The sequence below is a fragment of the Tursiops truncatus genome, chromosome X (assembly GCF_011762595.2).
Source record: "Tursiops truncatus isolate mTurTru1 chromosome X, mTurTru1.mat.Y, whole genome shotgun sequence".
Taxonomy (NCBI): Eukaryota; Metazoa; Chordata; class Mammalia; order Artiodactyla; family Delphinidae; genus Tursiops; species Tursiops truncatus.
This window is the reverse complement of record NC_047055.1, coordinates 84,180,809-84,192,242: the sequence shown is the minus strand read 5'-3', so window position 1 is coordinate 84,192,242 and position 11,434 is coordinate 84,180,809. Positions and strand designations below refer to the sequence as shown.

General features: G+C 58.0%; 1 protein-coding gene and 1 non-coding gene across 5 annotated transcripts; both read right to left on the bottom strand.

The window, feature by feature from the left end:
- Positions 1–1,273: 1,273 nt before the first annotated feature.
- LOC101339082 (melanoma-associated antigen D4) lies at positions 1,274–8,726 on the bottom strand. Of its 4 annotated transcripts, none has more exons than XM_033849187.2 (13): positions 8,632–8,726; positions 7,460–7,670; positions 6,384–7,214; positions 5,793–5,999; positions 5,624–5,687; positions 5,316–5,395; positions 4,834–4,925; positions 4,104–4,183; positions 3,977–4,019; positions 3,498–3,560; positions 2,377–2,491; positions 1,663–2,105; positions 1,274–1,483 (listed from the first exon to the last, which is right to left on the bottom strand). In XM_033849187.2, the coding sequence occupies exons 2-12, from the start codon at positions 7,667–7,669 to the stop codon at positions 1,671–1,673; spliced, it is 2,220 nt and encodes a 739-aa protein (XP_033705078.1). In that variant the 5' UTR covers position 7,670; positions 8,632–8,726; the 3' UTR covers positions 1,274–1,483; positions 1,663–1,670. The 4 variants fall into 4 exon arrangements, with proteins under 4 accessions (XP_033705078.1, XP_033705077.1, XP_019801108.1 ...); XM_033849186.2 differs by having other exon boundaries at positions 1,675–2,105; XM_019945549.3 differs by having other exon boundaries at positions 1,675–2,105; positions 7,460–7,700; positions 8,632–8,725.
- Positions 2,738–2,866, bottom strand: LOC117310489 (small nucleolar RNA SNORA11). Its single transcript, XR_004524633.1, has one exon. It is a non-coding gene; the product is annotated as a small nucleolar RNA SNORA11 (small nucleolar RNA).
- Positions 8,727–11,434: the final 2,708 nt, after the last annotated feature.

Here is an 11,434-nt window from a genome sequence, read left to right as displayed (position 1 = left end):
CGGGCCGTCGACCGGGAAACCTGCACCTGGAAGGGGCCTGAATCTCTGTCGGAATCACAGAGTGTCCACAAGGCCAGGCATCAAGCCCACAGCCAGGGAGGCAGAAATCAAAGCAGCAACAAATAAGGCAGAAACCCGCGTGAAGCCTGTCTTTAGGGGACGGGGGTCCATACAGAGCCTGCTTCCTGGGGGTGCGGCCCGGGCCGTCCCTCAGCAGGTCTGCACTAGGGGTGCAGTGCTCTGCTGCTGCTCTCTTGCGATCGTTAATACATTTTGAGCCAGGTGACCAGAGTTTCTGTCTTCCACTGGCTCTGGCAAATGATGTAGCTGGGTCTGGGTCAGGATCCAGGTCTGGCTGAGGGAGCGGGACCACTTCTTGGGGCAAAGAGGCAAGCGGGGGGTGGGGGGGGCTGGGCGGGCTGGGGTCCTTACACTACTCTCTCCTTCCTCTTAACCTGGAGCCTTGTTCTCCAAGCTGTGGACGTCACTGGGGGACCCAGAAAAGCCCGAGACGGCCCCTTCCTGCTACGGAGTCCTTCCCAGGGTTCCAAAGTGTCTCTGCCCTCACTGTCGTGCACCTGGGGAATGAAAGTTCTAGCCTCCGCCCCCGCAGGGATCACGCAGCCCTTGAAGACACAGAGACCTAGGCTGGCCTTGGCCTCGCCGGGAGAGCCCTGCTTCCATGGAGAAGAGCCCCGGAGCCTCCCAAAGGGCCTCGGATCATGGTCACAGGCAATGGGCTGTCCAGGTCTGCCTACAGCTTTCTTTCACTGAATCGGCTCTTGTGGCAGTAATGGCTCCTCCTTCTACCTGCTGGAGGGGTGAGAGTGTCACTGTGAGGCCTACCTCATTGTCCTTAAGACTCGGTCTGAGGGAGGAGGTCCTGAAATGGTATGGATGATGAGGGAAGGATTCCAGGACAGCGCCTCCAGAGATGGGGCAGAGGTGGGTCCTAGGGGATGTCTGTGGATCCCGTCCCTTGGTGGGAGGGACGGTGGCACCGGCTCACGGCCCTCCACCCCACCCCTTCTCCTGAGGATCCCCACTGGCATTTAACCGGGGCCACACAGTGTAAGAAATCATGAAACTGTATGGACCGGAGCCCCTGGAAACTCTTGGCCTCCACACTCAGCTGGCATCTCTGCGCCTCCCAGTGCCTGACCCAGCCACACCCGTCTGCCTTTTAGGGGGAGGCGGCCCCCGCCTGTCCCGGAGGGCCTGACCACCGGCCACTCAGAGCCACACCTGCCCAGGAAAAGGAGAAGACGTCCGACTGATTTTGCAACTTTAATGCAATACTGATACCCAAAACACGACAGCACGACAAAAAGCACACAGGAAAGCAGGAAGGGCAGAGAGCGCGTCATCTGGCATGCCATCTTCCATGGACGGGGAGTAGCTGCCTAGAGTGCTCTGTCGGGGGGCGGGGGGCAGAGGAGGCACTCTGGCTCGGCAGGGGGCTGCTGCAGCTCCTCAGCGCTGCCTGGAACCGGGAGACACAAAGGCCAGAACACAAGGGTCAATACAGGTGAACCGTCAGGGATAGGAAGAACAAACTGAGCGTCCCGTCAGGCTCTCTTCGTTCCCCCATGACACCCCAGGCCTTCCCCTGACTCCTCCCAGTCCCTCCACACCCCATCCTTCAGAGTCTCATCTAATGACCTCCAATCTTACTGAATCCAGGAGAAGAAGCTGGCACTGGTTCTGGCGGCGTTTCTGGTCCGGATGGTGGAGCTGGTGCTGGGGCCATCGAGCATGCTGGTGCTGGCCGCACCATTGGTGCCACTGCTGACGCCAGCCCTCCAGCTGCCTCTCCTGTTGGCACGGTTGCTATTCAGAATGTACTGATGGTATCTGGCCCAGAAAGCGAAGGGGATCCTGGACCAGGCGTCGCCAAAATCTCCATCCTCATCCCAGGTCAGGAGCTCGACCTGTATGTCGTCCCAGCTCCACCGTCCAATCAGAGCTTCCTCCCCGATGTTCATCTGGGCCCTCATCTGGGCCCTGGCATGTTCCTCAGCCATATCCACATCCATCGTCTTGAAAGCATCATCCACAGCCTCCAAGAAATGAGCCCTCCATTCCCGGGGGTCTCGGTTCTGATACTGCGGTGGAAGAACAGCAGCCGTCGGAACAGCTACCCCACCTCGCTCAGCACCTGCTTCCTGCCATACGCCCTCCTGAGCGCTTTGCAAAATCATGATAGAAACCCGCACGACTGGAATCGGGCTCCCATTATTTTGTGCCAGACCTGGGATTTCGCCCCACCCACTCACTACGTCTGTGAACTTGTGTCAGTGACTTAGGAACCTTTCTGGGCCTCAGCGAACCAACGAGGTATGGGAAACTCCAGCCAGAACAGAGGCTCTGCCTTACCTGGGCGATGAATCTCAGCACCCTCATCTTGCTGGTCTCGTGGCGGGCGCGCAGGCCCCAGAGGAACTCATACTCGGGGGGGCTGCTATTGGGGATCTTCTTGTATTCCAGGTACCTGCGTGAGAGAGGAAAATAAACTTCTGCTTCCAGCCAGGCAGACCTGTTGCTGCACCAGTGGCTCCCAGGTGGCCCCTTCCCAGCCCCGAGGCTGCAGCTTGGCTGCCGCAGGAGGCCTGCCCTGGCCCCGCAGCCCTTGCCTCGCTCCCACGCTCACTCCCAGGGGTTTCTGCCTCCAAAACTGAGGTGCTCACACCCTTAGGCCACTGGTCCTGCCCAGCAGCCACGTGGAGGTGCAGGGGGCACGTGTAGGGTATTTGTTCATAGGAAGGCCACGAGTTTTGTGCCCCTTGTCACAATAACCCAGGTTCCTGTTGGGTGTGTTGTAAACAGAGGAGCCATTTCTTCAGGCCCCCTGCTCTGAGCACACCCCACCATGGGGCTCGTCCGTGGCCTGGCTGAACCCTGGGACAGTCCACCCTAGAAAATGACTGTACAGGAAGAAACAGTCAACCAAGAGCAGTGGACTCCATGCATACTCTCGACCATCTGTGTGTGTGTGTGTGTGTGTGTGTGTGTGTGTGTGTGTGTGTGTGTGTGGTGCAGGGGGCGGGGGTGGGGGTGGTGGACATGCATACGGGCCTGTGTGAGGGCACACAAGACCTCCAAGCACCGAGGATGGGGTGGGCCTGGGCTAGAAGGTCAGCGGGGCTGGACTCCAGGCCCAAATGGGCCTTATCCCAGCCGGAGCCATGTCAGGCTTCCACTCTCTGAGCCCCAGGCTCCTGAGATGTAAAGCCGGGGACACTGCCTAGAGGGCAGGTGCTGAACGAGATGGGGACTGTACCACCCCACCTGGTGCTCGCAGTCAGCATGTGCTCCCTTTCCCCAAGCCTCCCTGGAATTGCCCTCCCCCCAACACTCACATTCCCCCCCACCCCACACTCACACCAGACACCCATCCCTCTGGTGTTAAGACATGGGCTGGGGAATGGCTTCCTCAGCCAGAGCAGCACACGAGGAAGGCCTGGGTGGGAGGCAAAGTGAACTCAGTCGATACTCACTTCTGCTTCACAAAGTCCTCTGTAATGAGTTTCCTCAGATCGCCCAGGAATGGGTGCCTCACCCTGAGTGCAAGGAAAGGAATGCATGACTAGAGACAGTGGCAGTGCCCGGGGTGGGCGGGAGCACTCCCAGCAGGACTGAGAGCTTCCCAGCCTGTGGGGTGTCCCCATGGATGCCTGGGCCGGCAGCAGAGGCCAGACGGCCACTTGTCAGCGACGCCCCAGGGAGGGGTTTGACGGAGCCCCCAGGTCCGATGGTTTCTCTTAGTTCTCATCTGGGAACAGAGAAGGCACACGGAGCAGAGGGGGTGCTCAGTGCTCAGGACCGTTTCCCCACGCACCCTGGTGGGACCCTTTGCGCTCTACCTAGTCCAGGACGCCACGCCCCGCAGAGACCACTAGGCCACTGCAATCCCGGGGCCTCTTGTGCCCAAGGACAGACACACTGAGGAGTGGGAGCCGAGAGACCCCAATCATACCCGGGGCGCAGTCCCATCTTGCGTAGTGCCTCCCAGAGGACAGCTGCGAGGGGAGATGAGGTACAAGAGTTTAGCACACGGAGGTGAGACGGCGGGCAACCCCCCAGCTGCAGGTCCAGCCACTCACCCTCGCTGGCACGGTTGCCGTTCATGAAGATGACGCCCAGAATCACCAAGAGGAGACTCAGTCTGGGAGTGTCCTTGGTCCTGAAGGTGTAGAAAGAGGGATCCTGTCCAGCAGCCATTTTCCCGGGGGGACCACAGCCGGCTCACTCAACTAGCCTCTCCCAGATTGCTGGGCTACAGGGCAGCTCCTCCTACTCTGTATGGCTTGCGCTACCTGGTCCAGACAATTCATTCCTCGGCCTGAGACTGAGTCCCTTCATCCATCAAATGGGGATGCTAACACCTCCTCCCAGGGCTCTGCCGAGGATGGGGTTAGGCAGGGAGCAAACGGTTGGCAACCCTGTGTCCAGAGGCACATCCAGACCTTCCCTGCCCTTTGCGCATTGCGTCGGGAGCACAACTCCACTGGAGAGCACCCCCACACCCCCGTCCCCCTCCCGAGGCCCACTCTGCCAAGCCCTGGCCAGGACCTTAGCAGGGAGAGGCAACCAAGGAGCTTGCTTTCCTAGGAAGATGGGGGTGGGGAAGGGTGGGGAAGGGTGGGCAGGGGCGAAACCCAGAGAGCAGCAAATCCTCGGCCCAGGCTACTGCCCCTGCCAGCCCTTAACTGCTCAGCACCGCTAACTCTGGGTGGGAGCCGTGCTAGGCCCCCCAACCCCACTTTCCCGTTTCTCTGAGAGGAGCGGGGAGGCACCACCAAGGAAGGCCACCACCCTCCTGTGCTCTCTCACTTTCCCAGGAGGCGGGCTGACGAATCCCGTGTGCAGACAAGAATGTAGAGGTGTTCTTCCTTGTCGATTTCCTTCAGGTGGATCCCAAACTTCTACATGGGGGAGAAAACAGAATGTGAGATCAAACATCCATGTTGGGTGTCCTGCAGGCAGTCACTCAATTCCCCGTTAGAGCTTTTCCTTGGCGGGGAGCCCCAAGCCCTGGGGGAGGAGGAAGAAGAGAGGCCGCAGAGGAAGTACCCTGTGGGAGCACTGACACTGGCTGAGACAATGGGATCCACCTCAGGAGACCACAGACACTCAGAGAGCACGAACGGCAAGAAGGAGGGAAGGAGGCAGGCAGACGAAGCTCCCAGGTGGAGAGGCCAGGGAGGGCTTCCTTCCAGAGCACATAGTCCTGCCCTTGGGCCTCGAGGGGATGCAGGGGGCAAGGGTTCCCTGTGGCCCCTGCTCCACAGAGCTGCCCCCGGCCCCGCACCCACCTTTTCCAGAGTGTACGTTGCTCGTTCAATGATCTCAGGGAAATGTTCATCGTATTCTCGGATGACATCCTTCAGCATGTCTGCAGGAGGGGAGGGGTGGGCAAAGCACCGAGGCTGAGCAGGGGCCACAGAGCTGCAGCTTTTCTGTCAGCCCTGCTGAAGGGAGCACACTCAGGACCCCACACCGTGCAAATGGAGCCATCAGCCAGGACTGATGTGTGTGTGTGGGCATCTGATGGGAGGCCCACAGGGCAGGGTTGTGGGAGGGGGGAAGGGCAGAGCTCAGGGAGGGGGCACAGGTTGCCCACCTGAGCGCTTGATGGGGATCTTCTTGTAGTCTTTAATCATCAGATATTTCACCAACTTGTTTGCCTGGAGAAGGAGGGAGCACACGGGTAGACCAAGGCGTGGGCGACCTCAAAGAACAGGCCCGCAAGGGAGGAGAGGAGCGAGATGGGGGAAGGGCAGGCTTCTTACCCTCTCTTGCAGAAGGGTCACATTGCGGGGTGGCAAGCACAGTACGTGCCTTGAGGGTACCTGGGACCTCAGGGCCATGGGGGGCCGAGGGGCCATCTGAGGCCGCACAGTTGTCAGTGGGGGCTGCGATGCCCTCCAGGTCGGTGGGACCGCAGGAGGCTCTCTCTCCTCCTCGCTGCTCTCATATTCGTCATCCAGGTGCTTGGACTGTACCATTAGACAGAGGAGAGACTCAGGGCTACCAGGCTACCCGTGCAAAAGCACCTGGCACACATCTTAACCAGAGCAGGTACTTGGAGATAAGGGTGGTAGGAACAGCGGATGACACGTGCCGAGTGCTTACTAAGTGCCAGGCACTGAGCCAACCGCTTCTCCCTCCAGGCCTGAGGGTAGGGACTACGTGGAGTAAAAACATGCTGGTTAACCTGTCTTGGAGAAACATGCACAAGCTGAGAGAAGAGGGGAGGGAAGGAGAGGGAAGGAGAGGGGAGGGGAAGGGAGGGGATGCGGGGAGGGAGAGGAGGAGGCAGAGAGGAGAGGGCCCAGAAAGCAGGGGAGCAAGGGGGGTTGGAGACAGCAGGGAGGTCTCACCTTCTTTGTCCTCTTGCCTCCCATCCTGGTCCAGGGCTCCGCACTCTGCTGAGAGGTGGCAGCTGCACCCTCAGGCTCAGGGATGCTCGTGGCCATCTTGGCCTTGGCAGCAGCTGCTGCCACAACATTCTGAGGCTCCACCCACCGAGTCTTGGCGAGAGCCTTCCCAGACTTGGTCGTCTTTGGCCGGGTGGCTGCCCCCTCCCCGGCAGAGGCTGCCTGGGGCCCCCCGGAGGCAGCACTGGGGCCCTCTGTGGCAGCCTCTTGGGCCGGGGCAGGTCTCTTGGGGCGTGGGAAGGCCATGCCACTGACACCTGCCGGCTGGGTGAAATCAAAGACATCGTTCTGACCCAGGAAGGCTGTTTTGGGCCGGGTGGCATCCATCTCACTGGCACGTGGGGCCTGGGAGAAAGCACAGGCCGTACTAGGGCCCTCGGCAGCAGCCTCCTGGGCCCGGGAGGATGTCTGGGGCTGCGTGGACCTTGCTGGAGCCCCGGGGGTGGCCATCTCGCTCTTGACTAGCATCTGGGAGCTGTGCGGAGAAGCAAGGCTTGTCTCAAGGGTGGCTGCCTGAGCCTCGGCAGCGGATGTCATGGGCTGGGTATCGCCTCCTGAGCCCTGGTCTGTGGCCACTGAGTGGTTAGCGACCACCTGATGGTAGGTGGCACGGGCAGCAGCAGCAGCGGCCCGAGCAGCTTGGTTAGAGGAGGCGGCCCGGGCTACGTTGGCAGCACGGGCAGCCGGCTCGTTGGCAAGTGTTTCTGGATCCATCCGAAATGCCTCCAGCAGAGTCCTGGCCAGCATAGGGTTTTCAAGTTCCCAGGGCTCATTCTGCAAGACCAGGGAGGGGAGGGCAAGGCAGACAGCTGTACACACTCGCCCTGTGCTGGCCAGCCCCCGACCAGCCCCCAGACCCTCCCAAATCCCCCTTCTCCCAGCAGGAGAGGGAAGGTTTGGTGAAGCTGGGCAGTCCTTCCCCATTCAACTCCAGCCTTCACCCACCCCCTCCTCCCATCCTCCCTGACGTCGCAGGAGGGAAGGCCCAGGGCTAGCAGGTGGCCGACAAGGGGCCTCACCGCTAAGATGCGAAAGCCTGGACCCAAGCTCCCAAAGGCTCTGAGGATACGGATGTCAAAGCTGGTGAGGGCTCCGTAGCCTCCAAAAGCACCAAATTCTTCATAGTCGTTGCCTTCAACCATGTCTTCCTCCCCGACTTCATCACTACCCTCGTCCATGTCTTCAACGTTGTACCCTTCAGATTCTTTGTGGTAGCTTCCCTCAGCCATGCTGGGGGTCCCAAGGAGAAGAGAGCTCAGCCTGAGAGGGACGGGGAGGCCTCTTCAGGGGGAGGGGGGCAGGACCCAGCAGGAGGCCGGATCTCTCAGGAAGTGGGGAGCTGCAATCATCAGGTTACCAGGCAGTATAAGGTCGGGGTGGGTGGGGGAGTGAAGGCTGATGGGGTAGATTCCCTCAGAGACAGAGCCCTAAGAGAAGGATAGAGGAGGTCGGAGGAGTCCCTACACTGAAAGGGGAGTTTAGGACAGGCAGGCTCCCCGGCCCAGCGGCCGGATTTGAACAAGGGGTGCACTGGCGGGCCTGAGTCCAAAGAGTCCCATAGGAGATGCGTTGAGAGAGGGAGAAATAAAGCGCCTGAATTTAATGCCTGGAGCAGGGGGCCAGGACGGTGGGGAGGAGAATGACATGAGAGGGCTGAGACAAACGGGGACCGCTGGAAGCTCTGGGAAAATGAATCCCAGGGACCCTCTAAGTGCCGGTGGGGGGATTCAGCTGATTCAGGTCTAGGTTGGGCTCATACAGGAGCGCTCAAGGTGTATGGGGTGGGGGTCTTCGGGCTAGGTGAGGCTCGAACTGGAGCGCTGGAGGTCTCAGAGGCCAGGACTGCAACTCCAGGAAGGGGGCAAAACGTTCAGTTCCACTGGATTGATCTCAGAGTGTTTGGGGTGGAGGTGGGGCCTCCGCTCTAAGGAAGCTCAGCACGGAGCACACGGGTCTGTTAAAGGGGTTCGGATGGTGGGCTCCGGTGTAAGTAGGGCTCGGATCGGGGAGCCTGCGTCTGATGGCGGTGGAGGGGGGAGGCTCCTATCTAGACCGCGGGTCTAAGGGGGTTCAGGTTCTGCGTGCTTGGGCTTTGTTCAGATCCGGGGGCGGGGGATTGGGGATGGGGAGGGCACAGCGTACCCTCGTTCCACTCGCTCTCTCCCGGTCCTGTCTGGGGCTGGATCCTTACCTTCCCTGGGGCTCCAATGGCGTCCGTCCTCAGCACCAGGAACCCCGCAGCCGCGCCCTCGCCTACTGCTGCCAGCACAGCAGCTCCCACCACCCCGCCCCTTTTCTCCGCGCAACGCCCCCCCTCCCCGCCGCGCGGCTGGGCAGCCTGCGCATGCGCGGACCCCTCCAGCCGGCCCGCTTTCCCAACAAAAGCCTTTCCCACCAGGTCCCCTGTGCGCATGCGATTCCGCCAGTGGGTGGGCGGGGTAGGGGGGCGTTTTCTCCTTCCCGCCAGATTCCCCTCACCGTTCCCCACCTCCGCCTCCGCGCCCCCGACCGCAGGCGCGGGCACTCACACCCTGTACTGCGGTTCCAACCCATCCATCATATACCCTCAGTCCCCCCACTTTTGCACAATGCTTCTCAGCCCTGCCCTCCCCCTTGCCTCTAAGCTCCTCCAGTGTGGTCTGGAATACACTGAGCCCTGCTTCCCCAGCGTGACCCCTAGGTCACCAATACAGAGGTCTCTAGCCCAGTCTGCAACTGCAACAAGAGAAATGGAAATGGCGAGAGGACACCAGTTCCCTTTGCGTTCCCCTCTACTATCCACCTCTAGGGCCCCCAGACACACTGGGAACATCTGCTTCCCCAGCCACTCTTCATGCAGCTTGTGTGTCACAGCCTGAGCTGTGCTGGGCATTATCTTCCTCTCACAGCAGCCCTGGGAGGTGGATGTCAGCATCCCCATTTTACAGATCAGGAAGCTGAGGCACAGACGGACACATCGCACAACCTAGACAAGGCCACAGAGCCAGCAGGTTGAAAATGCAGAATTTGGGCCGGGGTCTCGCTGACTCCAAAAATCCATGTTCCACTGGCACTGGCCCCGGGGACTGAGGCACCCTCCCTTCTTCAGTTTGAGCAGCAGATCCACCCCACCTCTCCTGCCCTGTCAACATCTGTCCCAACAAGCCAGGTTTCTGTTCTCTGAGACCTAAGCTCACGCTCTGCATTCCAGGGGGAACAGGTAGGAGCCCCAGGCCCACCCCTTGCCTGCTCTATGTGGGTCCATCCAGGTGTGAGAATTGCTCCTTGGGGTCCACTCCCTGCTCCGACTGTCAGGCCTCTTCGCTGTGAGTGGCACAAACACGCTGCCTGAGGCCTTCCTGGTGCCCACTGGAGCGGCCAGGACAATCAGGCACTTGTGTGTCTGAGCCATGGCAAGCCCTGATTCAGAGTAAATGTTTCGCCTGGTTCCTTCCATGGCTGGGGCCTGGGGCAGCTGTGATCTTGTGGATAGAAGCTGGGCTGGACTTCCGAATTCCAGGGACGGAGTGTTGGACCAGTCTGTCGCTAGCTGTGTGAAAGCCCGCTTGGGTCACTGGACATCTCTGAGCCCGGTTTCTCAATATGCAAAATGTGAAGCAAAAGGAGAACTTACTGGGGTCCTACCTAAGGACACACATGCTGCTGCGCTTCCAGAATGACTGGAGAAAATGCTATGTTCCCACCTCAAATTGCACTTCTATTTTTTTTTACAAAAAAACATAGTGGACTTTTATATTCGTTTTTATATCAGCCTCTCCAGGCTGTCCACCCCTGTGTCTGAATGGAAGCTATTGCTAGGACCAGAGCTTTTACTCTCCAGTGACCAACATCAATTCTGCCTGTCTGGATGGCTTTCCTCAGCTGTTGCATAGCAACCTTCCCTGTCAGCTGCTTGTGTCTCTCAGCCCTTCCTGTGCTAATAGAAAATGCTATGTTCCCATCTCATTTTGAAACTGTGCTTTTTTTACAAAATCCATAGTGGACTTTTATATTCGCTTTATTTTATTTTTTATTCTTATTTTTTCTTTTTCTTTATTGAGATATAATTGACATATAACATTATATTAGTTTCGGGTGTACAACATCATGATTCATTATTTGTATATACTGTGAAATGATCACCACAATAAGTCCAGTTAACATCCATCATCACACATAGTTACAATTTTTTATGATGAGAACTTCTATTGTATTCATTTTTATACAAGCCCCTCTATATGCTAGATGCTTTATAACTATATATGCTAATATGCTTACAACTCCCAAATCTACAACCCCAGTTCGAACTTCAGCTTTGAGATCCAAATCCATATATTCATTCGTCTACTTGACATCTCCACTTGGATGTTTCAAGGGCTCCTCACAGTGAGTCTGTCTCACTGTGGTATTGCTATATCCACCACCCCCACACACTCACGTCCCCCATCTCTCTTGTTTTTAAAACTCCCATCTTCACAATCTCAGTAAATGGCACCACGATCCACACAACTACTCACTCCAGAAAATGCAAGTCAGCTACCACCACTGCCCTTTTCTCATACACTGCACCCAGATGGGAAACCTCTGCAGCTCTCCAGGGCTACCTCAGTGTGCAGCTCTCTCCCCTCCATTACCCCCAGAATATTCTAGTCACACTGGCCTCTTGGAATTCTCAGCTCTGTCTCCTTCACTTATTCACCTCTGTTTGTGTTCAACCTCCCTGTGCCGCAGCCTGTAAACTCTATCCAGGCAAGAAGTTGGGGGGAATTGGGCAATCCTGGGGATCACCTTTTTAATTTCCCTTATCTTGGGGATCAATGTCCTGCGTGGCTCGTGGAGCCACGACGTAAAGCTTTGTAACTTTTTTGGTTTATAGATATTTTGGTGGCAGAGCACATCGGATTCCTGTTAATTCATCGTTGCTGGAAGCATTATAGTACATAAATTTTTCTTACATTCAAATATTTTAACTGAGAACTATGCTTTTAAGATGTATCCACTCTGCTATGCATATG

Excerpts from the sequence above, each read along its gene's own strand:
- LOC101339082 (XM_033849186.2), bottom strand. The coding sequence starts at position 7,669 with ATGGCTGAGGGAAGCTACCACAAAGAATCTGAAGGGTACAACGTTGAA. Across the intron at positions 5,688-5,792 it reads TGACCCTTCTGCAAGAGAGG|GCAAACAAGTTGGTGAAATA; the intron begins GTAAGAAGCCTG and ends CTCCTTCTCCAG. Across the intron at positions 5,396-5,623 it reads GATCCCCATCAAGCGCTCAG|ACATGCTGAAGGATGTCATC; the intron begins GTGGGCAACCTG and ends CCCCTCCTGCAG.